General features: G+C 51.8%; 1 protein-coding gene across 3 annotated transcripts in view; it reads left to right on the top strand.

Annotated features, from left to right (window-relative positions):
• The window catches only part of LARS2 (leucyl-tRNA synthetase 2, mitochondrial), a 175,462-nt gene that overhangs the window by 89,518 nt on the left and 70,620 nt on the right, over positions 1-15,324 (top strand). For all 3 annotated transcript variants that reach the window (XM_062200680.1, XM_062200678.1, XM_062200679.1), the window contains exon 7: positions 2,442-2,585. In XM_062200680.1, coding sequence (XP_062056664.1) covers positions 2,442-2,585 — 144 coding nt within the window. The remainder of the gene's footprint in view (positions 1-2,441; positions 2,586-15,324) is intronic.

The raw sequence follows: 15,324 nt of genomic DNA, 5'->3' as shown, positions 1-15,324 counted from the left end.
GATTTAAGACACGTCACCCTCCTGGAAGCACATCTTCCTCATTGCATTTTGTGACCCAGAGCCCGAGCGATGCCGGGCCGCGTGGGAAACGTTGGTAAGGAAGTAAAGCAGGGTTTGCTTTTGCTGCCTAGAGTACCGTGCGTTTGTTTCTTCCGTGGGCGCCGAGGTTTGCGGGGGCTGGGAGGCAGTGGTGGGAAGATAGGTATGGGGCTATTCTTTTCTCCTTTTCCTTTAAATTGTGTGCAGCTGTAGTTGGGTGTGTGTTAACTGTGTATTTTTTTGGAGGTTTTGTGTGCCCTTTTTTGTTGCCTGCTGTGTAACGTGGCACCCTCCTGTGCAGTGATCATAGTGGTGGAAGCACCTGTGGTTTGCCAGCCTGAAGCCTTCAGGTCTGGGTCCTGTGGCTCCCTGTTTTGGCTGTGTGTATCTATAAGCTGAAGACTTCAGGGACACCCTGGTTTAGAAGGCACAGATTATCCTGTGCACATCTTTCCCACCTTTCTCTGGACGTCAGGACATTCCTCCACGGTACAGTACTTTAGCTGTAAAATCATGGCCACATTGTTAGCCGTGCTCCTAGAGCTGCCTGGGTCCCAGCAGAAATTGAGGGCACACCTGAATGGAATCATTAAAGAAACTGCAATAAAGAGACTGCTGTGCCAAGGTCCGGGCACTCAGAAGGGGCAGGCAGCACCTGGCGCTGTCAGGGGAAGGAAGCCTTTTCCATCTACCCGTGGGCTCAAGGGAGAACGTCAGGGAGCAGTTACTGGGGCCTGGGAGGGCTGGAGCTGTGGCAGCAGGAGGGGCCTGGCCAGTGGGGCTGGGCCTTCGCCACAGGCATGCGGTACTGCCAGCCCATGGTCCAGCCCCCAGGAGACAGCATCCTTCTCCTTGCTTGAACCCCTCCAGAAAGCAAGGATCCAAGTTAATGCAGTCCCAGACCTCAGTTTCCTCTTCCAGAACTAGATGGAAACAGAGTCTAGAGGGGTAAGTGGGCAATCATTGTTAGCACACTCTCTTACTAGAATCACTGTGGATCGGTGCCAAAGCTGTGGCATAGCAGATAAAGCTGCTACCTGTGGTGCCAGCATCCCATATGGGCATCAGTTCAAGTCTTAGCTGCTCCTCTTCTGATCCAGCTCCCTGTTAGTCGCCTGGGAAAGCAGTAGAAGATGGCCCAAGTCCTTGGGCCCCTACACCCAAGTGGGAGACCCGGAAGAAGCTCCTGGATCCTGGCTTCTGTCTGGCCCAGCTCCACCCATTGCAGCCATCTGGGGAGTATAACCATGGATAGAAGATTCTCTCTCTCTCTCTCTCTCTCTCTCTCTCTGTAGTTGTGCTTTTCAAATAAATAAATATTTAAAACACAACAAAAACAAAAAATTCAGTATCTGTGCTTGAGAAATTGAAAAAGAAATAAAATTAACATGTGTCAAGTTAGGATAGTTCAGTACTCAAACACATGCGCTGATTGCCTTCTCTGTACAAAGCAGGACCTGTCCTATACGAGCCAGTATAGAAGGCAGCAGTGTTTCATTACATGAAGACAGAAACTAGAACCCTAAAGCAAGAAGCTTCTTAACAGTTAAGACTTTGTGTTCTGTCAGCCAGAGTCACCTCTGGAGACAGAGCTCTGGACGGTAGTCACTGTTCCGGGGCAGCATTGATTGGCAGGAGGCATGGCAGGATTGTCCCTGGTGCTGGGCGTGTTCTGCGTCTTGACGAGTGATGGCTACACCATTGTCCACCTTTGCAAAGGTGCATTGAGCTGTTCACTCAGGATTTATCCACATTACTCCACACATTGTACACCTTCATTTAAGTGGACGTTTTAGAACCCTGAGTTTCTAGAAACTTGATTTCCTTCTCTGTCTCTGCCACTCATTGACTGCGACCCCAGAAAAGTCACTCATTTTCTCCGATCCTCGGCTTCCTTATTTGCAGTGTGGCGGTGATAATGTACTTACTCAGAGGTTGTGGTGAGGGTCAGAAAAGCCCATGTTAGCCAGTTAGCACAACCAGAAGCACATGGTAATCACTAAATATTAGCAGCTTAATTAAAATTAATGTATTTATTTCCCCCACAATAGTTTCATTCTGCCTAGTTTGGGGCAGGGCACCCTCTTCTTCCTCTTCTCCTCTCTTTACTGAAATGCCCAGTCCTGCACCTTCATCCTTTTGTGCAAGACGATGCCAGCGTTGGTAGACACGAGCTCCGAGGCTTCCTTCCTGAGAGAAGATGAAGGGGAGGGTGCGGACGGTTCATTGGTCCCCTTCATAGCTCGCTAATGGCTTCCTGACGCAGCAATACCCCAAGAGCCGCCCCCACGTTGGAGAGCAGAGCTGTCGCATTTGCAGACCCTGTCACGACCAGGAAGGTCAGAATGATCCTATGAAGGTTCGCACCACGTTGCATCACTTTCTTCTGTGAATCCTTACAGGCCTTGGTTAACTGGGACCCAGTGGACCAAACGGTGCTTGCCAACGAGCAGGTGGATGAACACGGCTGTTCGTGGCGTTCCGGGGCAAAGGTGGAACAGAAGTACCTCCGACAGTGGTTTATTAGAACAACTGCTTATGCGAAGGTGAGTGTTGGCCTGGAGGCTTGCCAGGTAAAGCCTTCCGTGTTGGCAGACAGCGCCGAGGTCTCGTGGACATTGGAGAACCTCCCTGGACAGGAGGGGGGCTAGTAAGCTCTGAGATAGATGGCTCTCGGAGTTGTGGTGGGGCAGACAGGAATCGGACGAGCCTCAGCATCACTCACTCAGAGGGTGGTGGGGTTCAGTGGCGAGTCAGAAACAATACCTGCAGGTGAATGGAGCCCACAGCCTGCCCTGTTCAGCTCCATGCGACAGAAGGTTAGAAACAGCAGCAACAGCGTAACTGCATCAGTTACTGGCTAGCCAAAAAGGGAAAAGCGTCTTGGTGTCTTCCTCTGTGCAGTTCTGATAGAACCTCCCGCACGGCAGGTGGACCTTTCAGAGGGTCCGAGAAGCTAATGTAACCGGAGTGAAGAGGCAGCTGGTCCCTGGGCAGGAAGGCTGGAGTTGCCAGGAGCCAGAGCTGTAGCTTCCGAGTCTCCTTTTGCCCGTGACTATCATTGAGACGGACCTGGCCCGCATTTGTTCACCAGTGAAATGAGCGGTGTGGACCAGGCGATCCTTACGTGCCTTCCAGCGCTGTCTGAGTTCAGAGATGCAAGGTGAAGCCGAGTGCGGACAGCAGGGGCTCGCCTTTGACATTGCCCGTAGCCTGGGCGAGGCCATCAGTTCTGTGTCTCCTGGCGCCACTCTGTTCAGCCTCCCAAGTTTCAGGATGCTGACACAGAGGGGCCACCTGCTAAAACTCCACAAAGAAAGGATCAGAGCGGATCAGTGTGTGTCGCCTGTCGGGTACATGACCTCTGTTCTTACGCATACACAAGACAGGACACAAACAGCGTGTCTGAAAAGGTTTTTCTTCCCCCAAACAGTCCCCATAAGATAGTTGTGCTTTTCCTTGGTAGCCCGTGGTTCCTGTGTCAGAGAGGGGGTACTGGTCAGAAGTGGACTTTGGGTCAGAGCCAGTCCTGCTGTTCTCGTGTGCAAAGAAAAGCGCAAAGCTCTAAGTACCCTGTGGCCACTACAACTTCGCTGACTTAGGACAGCAGCACTCCAGCTCGCGGTCCGGATGCTGTGCAGAAGAGCAGCCCCCAGTTTTCCTGCTCAGAACACCTGCCTCACACAGGGCTGTTTCCCCATTACGAGTTAGGCAGAACGCAGCAGAGACTGGCGTGTGGAAAGTGCTCATTAGAACTGGGTAGCACGGTGCCTTGTTCCTTTTAAGCACGGTCACATTGGAGACCTAGAAGAGTAGAGCCGAGGCTGTTGCTTCCTGTACCTTCCCCAGCGTGGGAGCCACTAACCACTGACAGTTGGGGCCCACTGCATTACTGGGCGGGATGCCAGGTCACCTCATGGACCCGTCAGATGGTTCCACAATGGGCATTGTTGGAAAGGCCGCCTAATTAGCCTTTTTGTTTTGACCTCTGCTTCTAGTTGGAAATGTAATCACCTAAGTGAGGGGTTTTATTCTTTAAATTGTCAGCTGTGAATTTTCATCTGTTCATCAGAAATGGCTAGTTACCATGGTGATCCTCTTGCTGAACTCCTGTGCTGAATTATTGGAAAAGCTGTCTCGGGAGGTCGCCAGTTGGTTTGCTGTGAGAATCAGGGTAAGAGGGAGAGCAGGACTCCATGGCGCCATGGACTGAGAAGAGAACAGAACACCAGGGGGCTACACAGTATTGGGAGGCCTTGGAGGTGGGATCCAGCCAGAGTATGCAGTTGAGACCCCAAAAAGGCTGTGGGTTGGAGGGAAGGGTGATACCCTGGGACGGAGGACAAAATCTGCCTGGGCTCATCTTCATAAAAATAAAAGCAGCCCCAGGAGATGAAAAGGGAACTTGCTGAGACAGCATAATCCAGACTCCCTACAAGGGTTCATCCGCAATGTCCAACATATAATAAAAATTACTAGACCTGCTAAGGAGCAGGAAATTGTGATCCATAATCAAGGAAAGTAAAAAGCACCCCAGTAGAAATAGACTGTAAAGAGCTCTTTCTCTCTGTCTCCTGATCTCTCTCCCTCTCAGTCTCTATCTCTCCCTTTCTCGATCTCTCTCTCCTTCTCTCTTGATCCCTCTCTTACACTCCCCCCCTTTTCCTTTTTTGCCTCTTTCTTCCGGTCTGTCGGGTTTCCCCCAATAAATCCTTTCCCTTAAAAAAAAAAAAAAAAAAAAAAAAAGGCAAAAAGAAAGAAATAGACCGTGAAATCAGCTGGATGTTGGAATTAGTAGGTAAAATCAAAGGCGTTTGTTGTATCAGTGGTATGGGACTTGAAGGAAAGATGGCCACAGTGGGCAGACACAGGAGGAATCTCACGAAAAAGTGGAAACTTTAAGATGAACCAGGGCCAGCACTGTGGCATAGCAGGTTAAGCTGCTGCCTATGACACGTGCCTATTCCAGTCCTGGCTGCTCCATTTCTGATCCGGCTCCCTGCTATTGTGCCTGGGAAAGCAGTAGAAGATGTCCCAAGTGCTTGAGCCCCTGCACTCCCATGGGAGATCTGGATGGAGTTCCGGTTTCCTGGCTTCAGCCCAGCTCAGCCCCGGACATTGTGGCCATTTGAAGAGTGAAACAGCTGATGGAAGATTGATCTCTGTCTCTGTCTCTTGTCTCTCTCCTCTCTCTGTAACTCTGCCTTTCAAATAAATAAAAATAAATCTTTAAAAATATGTTTAGAAAAAATGAACCAGTTAGAAATCTATAATGCAAAGGTACAGTGTCTGAAATGAAAAATGTACTGTTGGAGCTGCAGAGGGATCAGTAAGGTTTAGGCAGTCCGTGAACCTGGACAGAAGCGTCTCTCTCCACCCGCTCACCCTGCAGGGAACGTCGTATGTGGTGGCCCTGAAACAGAGACGAGCCTGAGCGGCAGGGAGAGGGACACTGCTGCTTAAACGAGGAGTGCGAGCAGGGCGACTCCAGGTGGGGCTGGATCAGGCGACGCCTTCTAGGTCTTAGGGAGTTTGGACGTTACCCTGGGGCCCACAGGAAGCCATTCACAGAGCCTAAGGGAGAGGCCGCAGTGGTCAGATCTGTGGCAAGAGGAAGGGGTGCCAAGAGACAGGCTAGAACTTGGACTTGGACGGCAGTAGGAGGGACAAGTGAGTAGGTTGTGTTGAGATGGACAGGTGGTAAAGTCCACTGAGCTTGACGATCTGCTGGGTAAGAGTGCGTCATGGTCACAACATGGCTGTTGGGACTGCGGTTACCCCCGTTGTACTGACAGGGGAAGCTGAGGCTCCCGCTGGTGCCAGGCAGCAGCGCTGGGATTCAGGTCCGAGGGATCGCACCGGCACACGGCAGCCTCTGCTGCTCCCCTCGCGGTCTGCATCTCTTCCTTCTTTCCCCAGATGGTACCGAGGGCCTGGCCAGACCCTGGCTCAGGCACTAAGAACACAGATAAGAGACACCGAGGCTCCTGTTTCCAAGGAGACAGTCGGGGACGTGAGCTTCCTGCTCCTGTACTCAGCCCCAGGACAGAAGTCGGCTTCGCAGGCAGCTCCAGGGAGTGCCCATCCAGTGTGGCGCCTGTGTGGCCTCGTGCTTTTCCGGAAGCTCAGCCGGAGGGTTGGTGAGGGAGCGGTGGTGACGAGGACGTGTGCACACAGTGTAGATGGTGGCAGAGGGGGCACAGTGAGAACCGAGAGGAGCCCTGCCACACCCACTCGCGTGCTCTGCAGGCAGGAGAGTGTCTGTTTTTGTTCGGTTCTTGTGTCCGAGATGGAAGGGCCTACTGGGAAGGGAAAGTGGAAGGCACAGCTGAGCAGCATCCTTCTTGTCATCTGCTGGCCGTGACGTACACGCTCAGCCTGAGCACGACCAAACGCTGCTACTGCTCTAAGGAGCCTCTCAGCTCTCGGCCAGGTCCTCCGGGTCGTGACTGTGGTAGCCGAGACTCCTCGGGACCATAAAGATCTCTCAGGCCCTGGCTGAGGAGTCTCAGAGTTTGCTCCTCAGGGTTGGTGGTTGGTGACTGCCCCCATGACCCCTCGTAGCTTAGGGAGTCAATTGCATTAAAAAAAAAAAAAAGATTTGTTTATTTTGTTTGAAAGAGTGAGAGAGAGAGAGAGAGAGAGATCTTCCATCCGCCGGTTCACGCCCCATGTGGCCACAACGGCTGGAGCTGGGCCAGGCCAAAGTCAGCCCGGAGCTTCAGGCTGGGGTCTCCCGCATGGGTGCAGGGGCCCATGGAGTTGGGCCGTCTGCTACTGCTTTCTCAGGCGCGTCAGCAGGGAGCTGGACCGGAAGTGGAGAAGCTGGGACTCAAACCGAAGGTCATGTGGGACGCTGGCATCGCAGGCAGAGGTGTAACCCACTCAGTTTAACAGGAGAGGACATCCGAGACAATGTTTAGCTCAGGATCCCCTTGGTTTTTAATCCCTGCCCTGATCTGAAAAATGGAGCAGCAAACAAACTCTCCTCTCTGCCCGTGCCGCTGCTGACAACTACTAAACCATTGTGAGGTCTGCACAGCTAGGGAAGCAAGGGGACGGCGTTACTGTGTTCCAGGCAGCCCCACCTGCGGCCCTGCCCGGCCCTCCCCAAGGGGCGCGCTGCCCTCCTGGGGTGCCTGTCCCATCTCCCCACCCAGCCCACACTCCATGGCACAGCTGAGTGCCCCAAGTCCAGGAAGGAGCCAGGACGCAGCTGGGGTCTCCTCTGTCCCAGCCCTGCATTGTTACCACCTGCTGCTGGAGCGAGTTCCCCGACAGGGCGGTTCCGAGTGGCGCGTGCGGGCCGTGGGCAGTGGTACAGGAAAGCAGTCAGGAGACGCAGCGGGCAGAGACGGGCTCAGATGGGTGGTAACGGAAAGGGGTGCTTGGAGGTTCGCTCGTTCGTGCTTGTCCTTGTTTGGGTGAGCTGGGTCGTGCGTGGCATCCATGCACTGCAGCTCCCCGTCCACACCGCAGGGCTTTCCGAGCCCGGCTGTCTGGAGATCGGCGGGCAGTCATTCGCAGGGGCACATGAAGTGACAGATTTTTCCCGAAAGCAAGTGTCTTCTCGCCAAAAGGGACCGTTTTCCGGTGTCCTCCTGTTCCTCGCTGTGAGTGTGCACTGTGCCAGGGTGGCTAACGCCCACGTGTCACATTTACTCGAGATGGAGAGCCGGTCCTTCCCGGAGCTGTAGCCAGATGAGAACTCAGGGCACAGCGAGCTCGAGTGGTTTGAAAAGGGTATGTTGGCAGCGCTGTCTCAGCTCTGTGAAAACACGGACGGCAGCACACACGCCCAGTCCACATCTTCTCAGGGCTAACACGAGCAGTGTCGAAGTCAGTGCTCCACTGCGAGAGGAAGGTGCTGGCAGCCGGTGGGAAGACATCGTTGAAGGGAACACATATCCCGGTTTCAGAGTTGGTGGGGGATGTGGGTGGTGGAGTCCCTGGCAGACAGCCTAGAGGGCAGAATATTAAAAGGCGTCTCCCTGGGTACGCGAGTTGATTGTAATTGTCATTTTTCTTTGTTCCTCTGACCTTCCCATATTTTCTGTAAGATGATTATCATTTTGATAAGATAAAACTGTGCCATCAGGCTTATGTTTTCGTATATTTGCACGTCGTCAGACCCGCGGGTCTCAGAAAGGGCTCATCTCCTGTGGGAGCAGTTTCTAAATTCATAGCAGGCTTCCAGCTGCGCTGCGGGTAATCGGGCAGAGTGTCCCCTGGGAGGCAGCCCCCATTTTGTTTTCCACAATGAGACAATAAAAGCTTTCAGTCCTGCCCCCAAGACCCCAGGAACAAGACCGCTGTTGCAGGAAAAGAAAGCCCGGTGCTACAGGTTGGGCCGGGGAAGATTCTCACGTTGTGGGTGTTTAATTCCCACCCTGACTACCACCCCCCTGCCCTGAGTGATGCAGGTGAGTCACAGGCAGTCTGACCCAGGGCCTGGTGACAAAGGGTGGTGACACTTCAGACATGAAGTCTCCATCCCTCGGGAGTCAGTGGGAGCAGAGCCATTAGCCGCTGAAGAGGCAGGAGAGGGGGAAAGGTTGGTAAGCGTGGCCTGAGTTAACATATGGACTTCGGGAAAAGAAGAGGTGAGCCCAGATGCTGCCACCTTCCCCATAGCGCGTGCATGTGGGCCCCCGCAAACGGAGACCCCAAGACGTTCCCTAAGGGTCCCACCCAGAAAGCCGCCTCGTGGGCCGCTGTTGGCAAGCCAGCCCTGAGATGACCACCGGGGGGCTGCCCGGGCTGCTCGGAGCCCCTTCAGCTCTCACCCCAGTTCCCGTGCACCCGCAGGGACTGGTTATTGCCCTGCTGGGTTAACAGCGCCTCCGGGAGAGCTGAGGCTGATTTGTGAATAACCGGTTTGTGTGGAACCGCCCCCTACACGTGGATTTGGCCTGAAATACATATCCCGCATCAGAGAGAGGTTACAGTAGGGCTCTCAGAGGGAGGCTTTATTGTGTCCGTTCTGAATTCAGACTGGGTAGACATCGTGCCAGAGTGGTTTTTCGGTGCATGATGGTACTTCAAAAAGTTCTTGGAAATGGGATTAAAAGATGTCTGTTTTGGTGTAAAAAACCTTAAAATCAATGAATAGTTTTTTTCGTAATATGTGTTTCCACAAATTTTCTGAAGACTCCCTGTAGTCAAAGGGGCCTTAAGATATAAGAAAAGCTTACTCTTCTAGAATGTTCTCTAGATTTCTAAACGTCTTGCCTCCTTACAAATTGACTTTCTGCTGTTAGAACTTAATGTCTACTGTGTCTCTGAAGTGGTTTGGATGAAATGGGAGGGGAATAACTCTAGGCAGCAAGAATAAGTTTTAGAGAGGCAGATATAGGGGCCGGTGCCGTGGCTCCCTTGGCTAATCCTCTGCCTGCGGCGCCAGCATCCCATATGGGCACCGGGTTCTAGTCTCGGTTGCTCCTCTTCCAGTCTAGCTCTCTGCTGTGGCCTGGGAAGGCAGTGGAGGATGGCCCAGGTGCCTGGGCCCTGCACCCGCATGGGAGACCAGGAGGAGGTGCCTGGCTCCTGGCTTTGGGCTGGCGCGGTGCCCGCCATAGCGGCCATTTGAGGGGTGAACCAACGGAAGGAAAGACCTTTCTCTCTGTCTCTCTCTCTGTCTATAACTCTGCCTGTCAAAATAAAAAAAAAAAAAAAGAGAGAGAGAGAGAGAAGCAGATATAAATTATAATTCAAAAATAATTGCTAATCAAATCACATTGATTCAGAAGTATGCTAATTGCCAAACTTTTAAAAATTACCTGTTTTAATGAGATGTTGGAGTTAAACTCATCACTGTCATTCTGTCTCAGATCTGTGTCCAGCTCCAGAGATTCTTGCTTCTCACCTCTCCCCTTCGTAGCTAGTAAATCCATTTATTTTACACATTATGTACTTTTCCATTTGCCTAAGCTGTTTTTACCTGAGTTTTCTAAGCCACTGCTAGAATTCTTACGTGGTCATGTCACACCTTGTTCTTTTTTTGTTTTTAAGACTATTTGTTTATTTGAAAGACAGAGTTTACAGAGAGGCAGAGGCAGAGAAAGAGAGAGAGGTCTTCCAAACACTGGTTCCTTCTCCAAATGGCTACAACAGCCAGAGCTAGGCCAATCCAAAGCCAGAAGCCAGGAACTTCTTCCAGGTCTCCCACACAGATTCAGGGGCCTAAGGAATTGGGCCATCTTGTACTGCTTTCCCAGGCCATAGCAGAGAGCTAGATGGAAGGTGGAGCAGCCAGGACCTGAACCGGCACCCATATGGGATGCCGGCACTGCAGGTGGCGGCTTTACCCGCTACACCGCAGCGCCAGGCTCCACACATTATTCTTAATGCTTTAGCTTACACGCTTCCTCTCTCAGAAAGTATGGATTTATCACTAGCATTATTTCTCCTCCTTTGAAAAGAGAGTCGGATTAGCCGTGTTACGCTTAATCCCCTTTTTATCCCCAGCCTTTTAGGTTTAATCTTTCTCTCTCTCTCTCTCTCTCTCTCTCTCTCTCTCTCTCTCTCTCTTTTTTTCCTAATTTATTTATTTGAGAAGTAGAGTTACAGACAGAGGGAGAGACAGAGAGAATGGTATCCTCTGGTTCACAATGGCTGGAGCTGGGCCCATCCCAAGCCAGGAGCCAGGAGCTTCTTCTGGGTCTCCCACGCGGGTGCAGGGGCCCAAGGACTTGGACCATCTTCCACTGCTTTCCCAGGCCATAGCAGAGAGCTGGATTGGAAGAGGAGCAGCCGGGACACAAACCCACAAACCGGTGCCCATGTGGGACACAGGCGCCGCAGGCAGAGGCTTGGCCCACTACACCACAGTGGTGGCCCCATAACTTTTCTCTTAGTCCTGATTTGTCTTACATCAGAAGCCTTTGTGACTGCTGGTGCCTCCACCCATCTCTTCCTGGTTCTTGTTCTGAGATTCCCGGCACCCGTGGACGGCTGTGTTCTGCACGTCCTCCCTGAGGAGCGCAGCAGCTGCCCTTTCAGCCCTACCCCGAGAAAACGGTCACAGGGCCCCTTAGTAGCCACAGTGCTTGCACATGCGTCTCATGGTGGCCATAGGAAAGCTCTCATTTTATTTCACGTGGGAGTTTTAAATACTGTGTAAAATCGGAATGAGAAGCCTGTCCACGTTATTGTTAATTTCAGTTTTTTGCCTGGAAGTTGTCTTCTGTTCAGTTTTCCTAGAGGGATCTGAAGCCCCAGCAGGATGCATTCAGGGCTGCCAGCTCTGGAAGGCTGTGGGCTCTGCGGCTGCCTGGCTGAGGGAGTGTAGGGAAACCACATGACCTCCAGCCCCATTTTATTGTTCATTTGTTAGACAAGGGGAGCTGAGTAAATGAATGGTTTCCCAATTGTGCCCAGGCCTTGGGCATTTGGGGAGGGGCTGAAGGGGAGAAAAGAGCATCTTTCAACTTCCTTATTCTGGGTTCCTCGATTCAGTTTCAAAGGGGACGTCACAGCACTTTTAAGTTGTTTTTAATTTTTCATTTAATTATTTTCACTTGATTTGAAAGGCAGACAGAGAGGGAGCGAGATCTTCCATTTGCTATTTTACATCCCAAATGCCCATAACAGCCAAGACTGGACTGGGCCAAAGCCAGAGCCCAGAACTCACTCTAGGTTTCCTGTGTGGGTTCCTGGGATCCAAGTGCTTGAGCTGTTATCTGCCGCCTCTCACTGGTGCACTGGCAGGAAGCAGGAATTGAACCTGAGCAGTCTGATGGCGTAGGAGACAGGCATCCTCAGCGGCATTTTTAACCAGTGCGCCAAGCACCAAGCCCTCACAACACTTCCTAAGTGTAAGAACCCTGCCCTTTCTCCCAGTTTGGCGTCTGTGAGCCAGTGGGATTTCTATAAATAGAGGCGGGCCAGGGTGCGGAGGATGGGCACTGCCAACAGTGCCTGACAAATGTAAAGACGGGAAATGCGGCAGTACCATTGCTGTCCCTGTAACTGTGGCCCCAAAACAAAGGGAAACCCAGAGTCTCCACCACAGCAAGCCCACAGAAGGAGCTCCCAGCGTGAACAGTTGTAGCACCGTCTGTAAGGCCACCAGACACCGGCGTAAGGGGAAGAGTTTATTGGGGGAAACCCGACAGACTGGAGGGAATGGGCAAAGAAGGAAAAGAGGGAGAAGGAAAGTGTGAGAGACAGAGGTCAGCAGATGAAGGTGGGGGGGTGGGGGGGGGAGACTGACGGACAGAGGGAGGGAGGTCCTTTTAAAACTTTGCCGTGGGGTGGCCAGGGAAGTAGGAGTAGCGAATCCCGTTAGGATGAGGGTGGAGCTGACACCAGTGGTTGGGCCATGTGGTCACCTGGCTTCCAGCATTGGAGGTGGGGGCTGGAGCCTAGGATGGTGTCAGGGTGTAGGCTGCCGCTGGGCGAGGTGCCCCCTTAGGCCCTGCTCATCGAAGCCCACACGAGTGCCGTGTTTGTCTCACAGCCGGTCCGTCAAGGGCTTGCTGGGTTGTTCAAGATGTTGATTTCGTTTGGCTGATTTTTAACAGTATCAGTGGTGGCTGACTTGGTTAGGGTTTCAGCAGGCATCTTTCGGAATTAGCATATGAAAACATTCACATTCCACTTCTAGGTTCCCTCTTTTGTCCTGATTGACAGCTGAATGTTTTAGGAAAAGCACCTCCATCAGAATTTTTCCAGACTTGACAATTCAATCTAGGAGAAAAAAAGTAAAACCCAGGAGGACTCTTGTTGTCAGTGGCTTGGTCATGCAGGGATCGCCAGTATTGACCCAGCCAGCTCCAGGTCTCCTGTGGCGGGGGAGAGCGCAGTGAGAGATGGAGCCAGTCATGGAGCCACGCATGAGATCCTGGAAAACACAATGGGCTTGCTTACAAGTTACGTAGAATCTCATTGGTCACCAGAGAGGAAGAGCCGTGGGTTATCTACAGGGTTTACCGAGTTCTAGTTCAGTGTGTAATGGACATTTATTTTTTAAGACTTTTTTTAAAGGTTAATTGATTTATTTGGAAGTTCAGAGTTAACAGAGAGAGAAGGCAAGACAGAGACAGATCTTCCCTCAGTGGTTCACTCTCCAGCTGGTCACAACAGCTGGAGCTGGGCCAGGCCAAAGCCAAGAGCCAGAAGCTTCCTCTGGTGTGGGTGGCAGAGGAGCTGGATCAGAAGTGAAGCAGCCAGGACTGGAACCGGCACCCATATGGGATGCTGGCATCCCAGGCAGAGGCTTTACCCGCTACACTCTCGACATTTAAGTTGCTCCAGAATATTGAAAATACTCCAGAGTGTATGACTTTATCCACAGATTGTTTGTGCACATATTACTATATTGATACATTCTAGTTTTTATGCTTTTGCTATAAAGCAGTATGTAGATATCAAGATATTGACGCTTCTACAGTCCATTGATGGTGTAAGGCCTCCACAAAACACCAAACACAGAAGTTAAGAGAAAGGGTTTATTGACAGGGGGGTGAGAGAGAGAGAGGAAGAGAGAGAGAGAACGAGCATGTGTGTGGGAAGCAGGTCCTGTTATACCTTTGCAGGGGGAAGGGAGGTGGGAGCAGCAAATCCCATTAGGGTGGGGGTGGAGCTGACACTTGTGGTTGGGTCATTGGGCTTAGGACCAAAGCTTACTGTACAAGGTGGTGACGGGGGCCAGAGCCTAAGATGGCAACCCTGGCATAGTGGGTGCCACAGATAAGATGGCACCACAGCATAAAGTTACACTGGTTGACTTAAGCCAAAAGGAATTCACCAGAAGATCAGCTTTCCCACAAGCCTATGGAAAGGCTGGAGACCTATCCAGAGGCAGGAATGAGGGGAGAAGGCGGGCACAGCCAAGACCTTTCCCCAGAAGTGTTCTGGTTAAGCCATTGCTGCTGTTGGTACCCCCAGCCTCTGGATTCTCGGGTGGTATTTAAACCAGTTGGCCCTGTGCCTCTGGGTCCCCCCAGTCACCCAGCTCTGTACTGAGCCTGTGATGCTTCCACTCCGTGGCTTCGATGGGGAAGGTGTAGGACACGGTAGCAAGGCTGTCCCCTTTCAAGCTTCCGTCACTGGCGGTGAAGCCATGCCACTCACCCATCTCGGAGTTCTCCCCTGTAGGTGCCAGGGAGTCGAAGCAATAAAGTTGACAGTGTCACTGCAGGGAAAGGCATTAGGTTAAGGGTTTCTATAGTTGAATGAGGGCTAAATAATAACGAGGAGACCTGCGTTTCTGGTCTGGCTCCAGTTAGCTGTGATCTTGGGCAGATGGCTAAACATCCCTGGGCCTGTGTGTGCTCATCCATAAAGAGGATTTTGATGACATCAGCCTTATGCCTACCAGGGCCTTCCTCCCAGGAATAAAATGGAAAATATAAATATGGGAATGGAAGTTGGCTGATCTCTCATCAGTACCTCTGAGTTAGAGAGTGAAAAGCTGAAATGAGTTGAAATATGGATATGGGAAAGATGGAATTTAGGTACTGCGGTTAGAAAGTAGTAATTGCAGGGTGGGCGCTGTGGCATAACAGGTAAAGCTGCCACCTGCAACTCTGACGTCCCATGTGGGTGCCAGTTCAAGTCCCAGCTGCTCCACTTCTGATCCAGCTCCCTGCTGTTGTGCTGGGAAAGCATTAGAAGATGACCCGAGTGCTTGGATCCCTGCACCCACATGGGAATCCTACTAGAGGCTCCTGGCTCCTGGCTCCTGGCTCCTGGCTTTGGACCGGCCCAGCTCTGGCTGTTAGGCCATTTGAGGAGTGAACCAGCAGATGGAAAATCTCGCTCAGTCTGTGTCTCTCCTTCTATCTCTGTATCTCTGCTTTTCAAATAAAGAAATCTTTAAAAATTAAAAAATAAAGTAGTGATTGCAGGTGGTGTGTAGGACCGCACATGCTTTAGGAACTCGGCTACACCTTGCTTCCGGTCCTCTTCCACAGTTCCACCATGCCTGGGGCTGACTTAGGGAACGTGTGTGAGGTTCCTTTCTTCATCTGGGAGGTGGAGACGCTACTGCTTGACTTCTGCTGTTGGGAAGATTAAATGAGGCGCAGTATGTAAAGGTGCCTGGTGCTTTGATGGTGTGCTGCAGTGCACTCGGACCTGTGCTACAGGGGCTTTACTCCCCTTGCTAGGTGCCTGGGGAACTGGGAATTTAATGTACATTTGGCCAGGACAAGGCACAGTTGCAAGCTGTGGGCCAGGTCCTGCTTGGCAGTTGTCATAGAGATCACAGGCCAACATTTCCTCATGCTGATCTGAATTCAGATCAGGAGCATTGTGGGATTAAGACTCGTGACCCACCCA

The sequence above is a fragment of the Lepus europaeus genome, chromosome 9 (genome assembly GCF_033115175.1).
Source record: "Lepus europaeus isolate LE1 chromosome 9, mLepTim1.pri, whole genome shotgun sequence".
Lineage (NCBI taxonomy): Eukaryota > Metazoa > Chordata > Mammalia > Lagomorpha > Leporidae > Lepus > Lepus europaeus.
The sequence above is the reverse complement of the archived record's forward strand: the minus strand, read 5'-3'. Positions and strand labels throughout refer to the sequence as shown.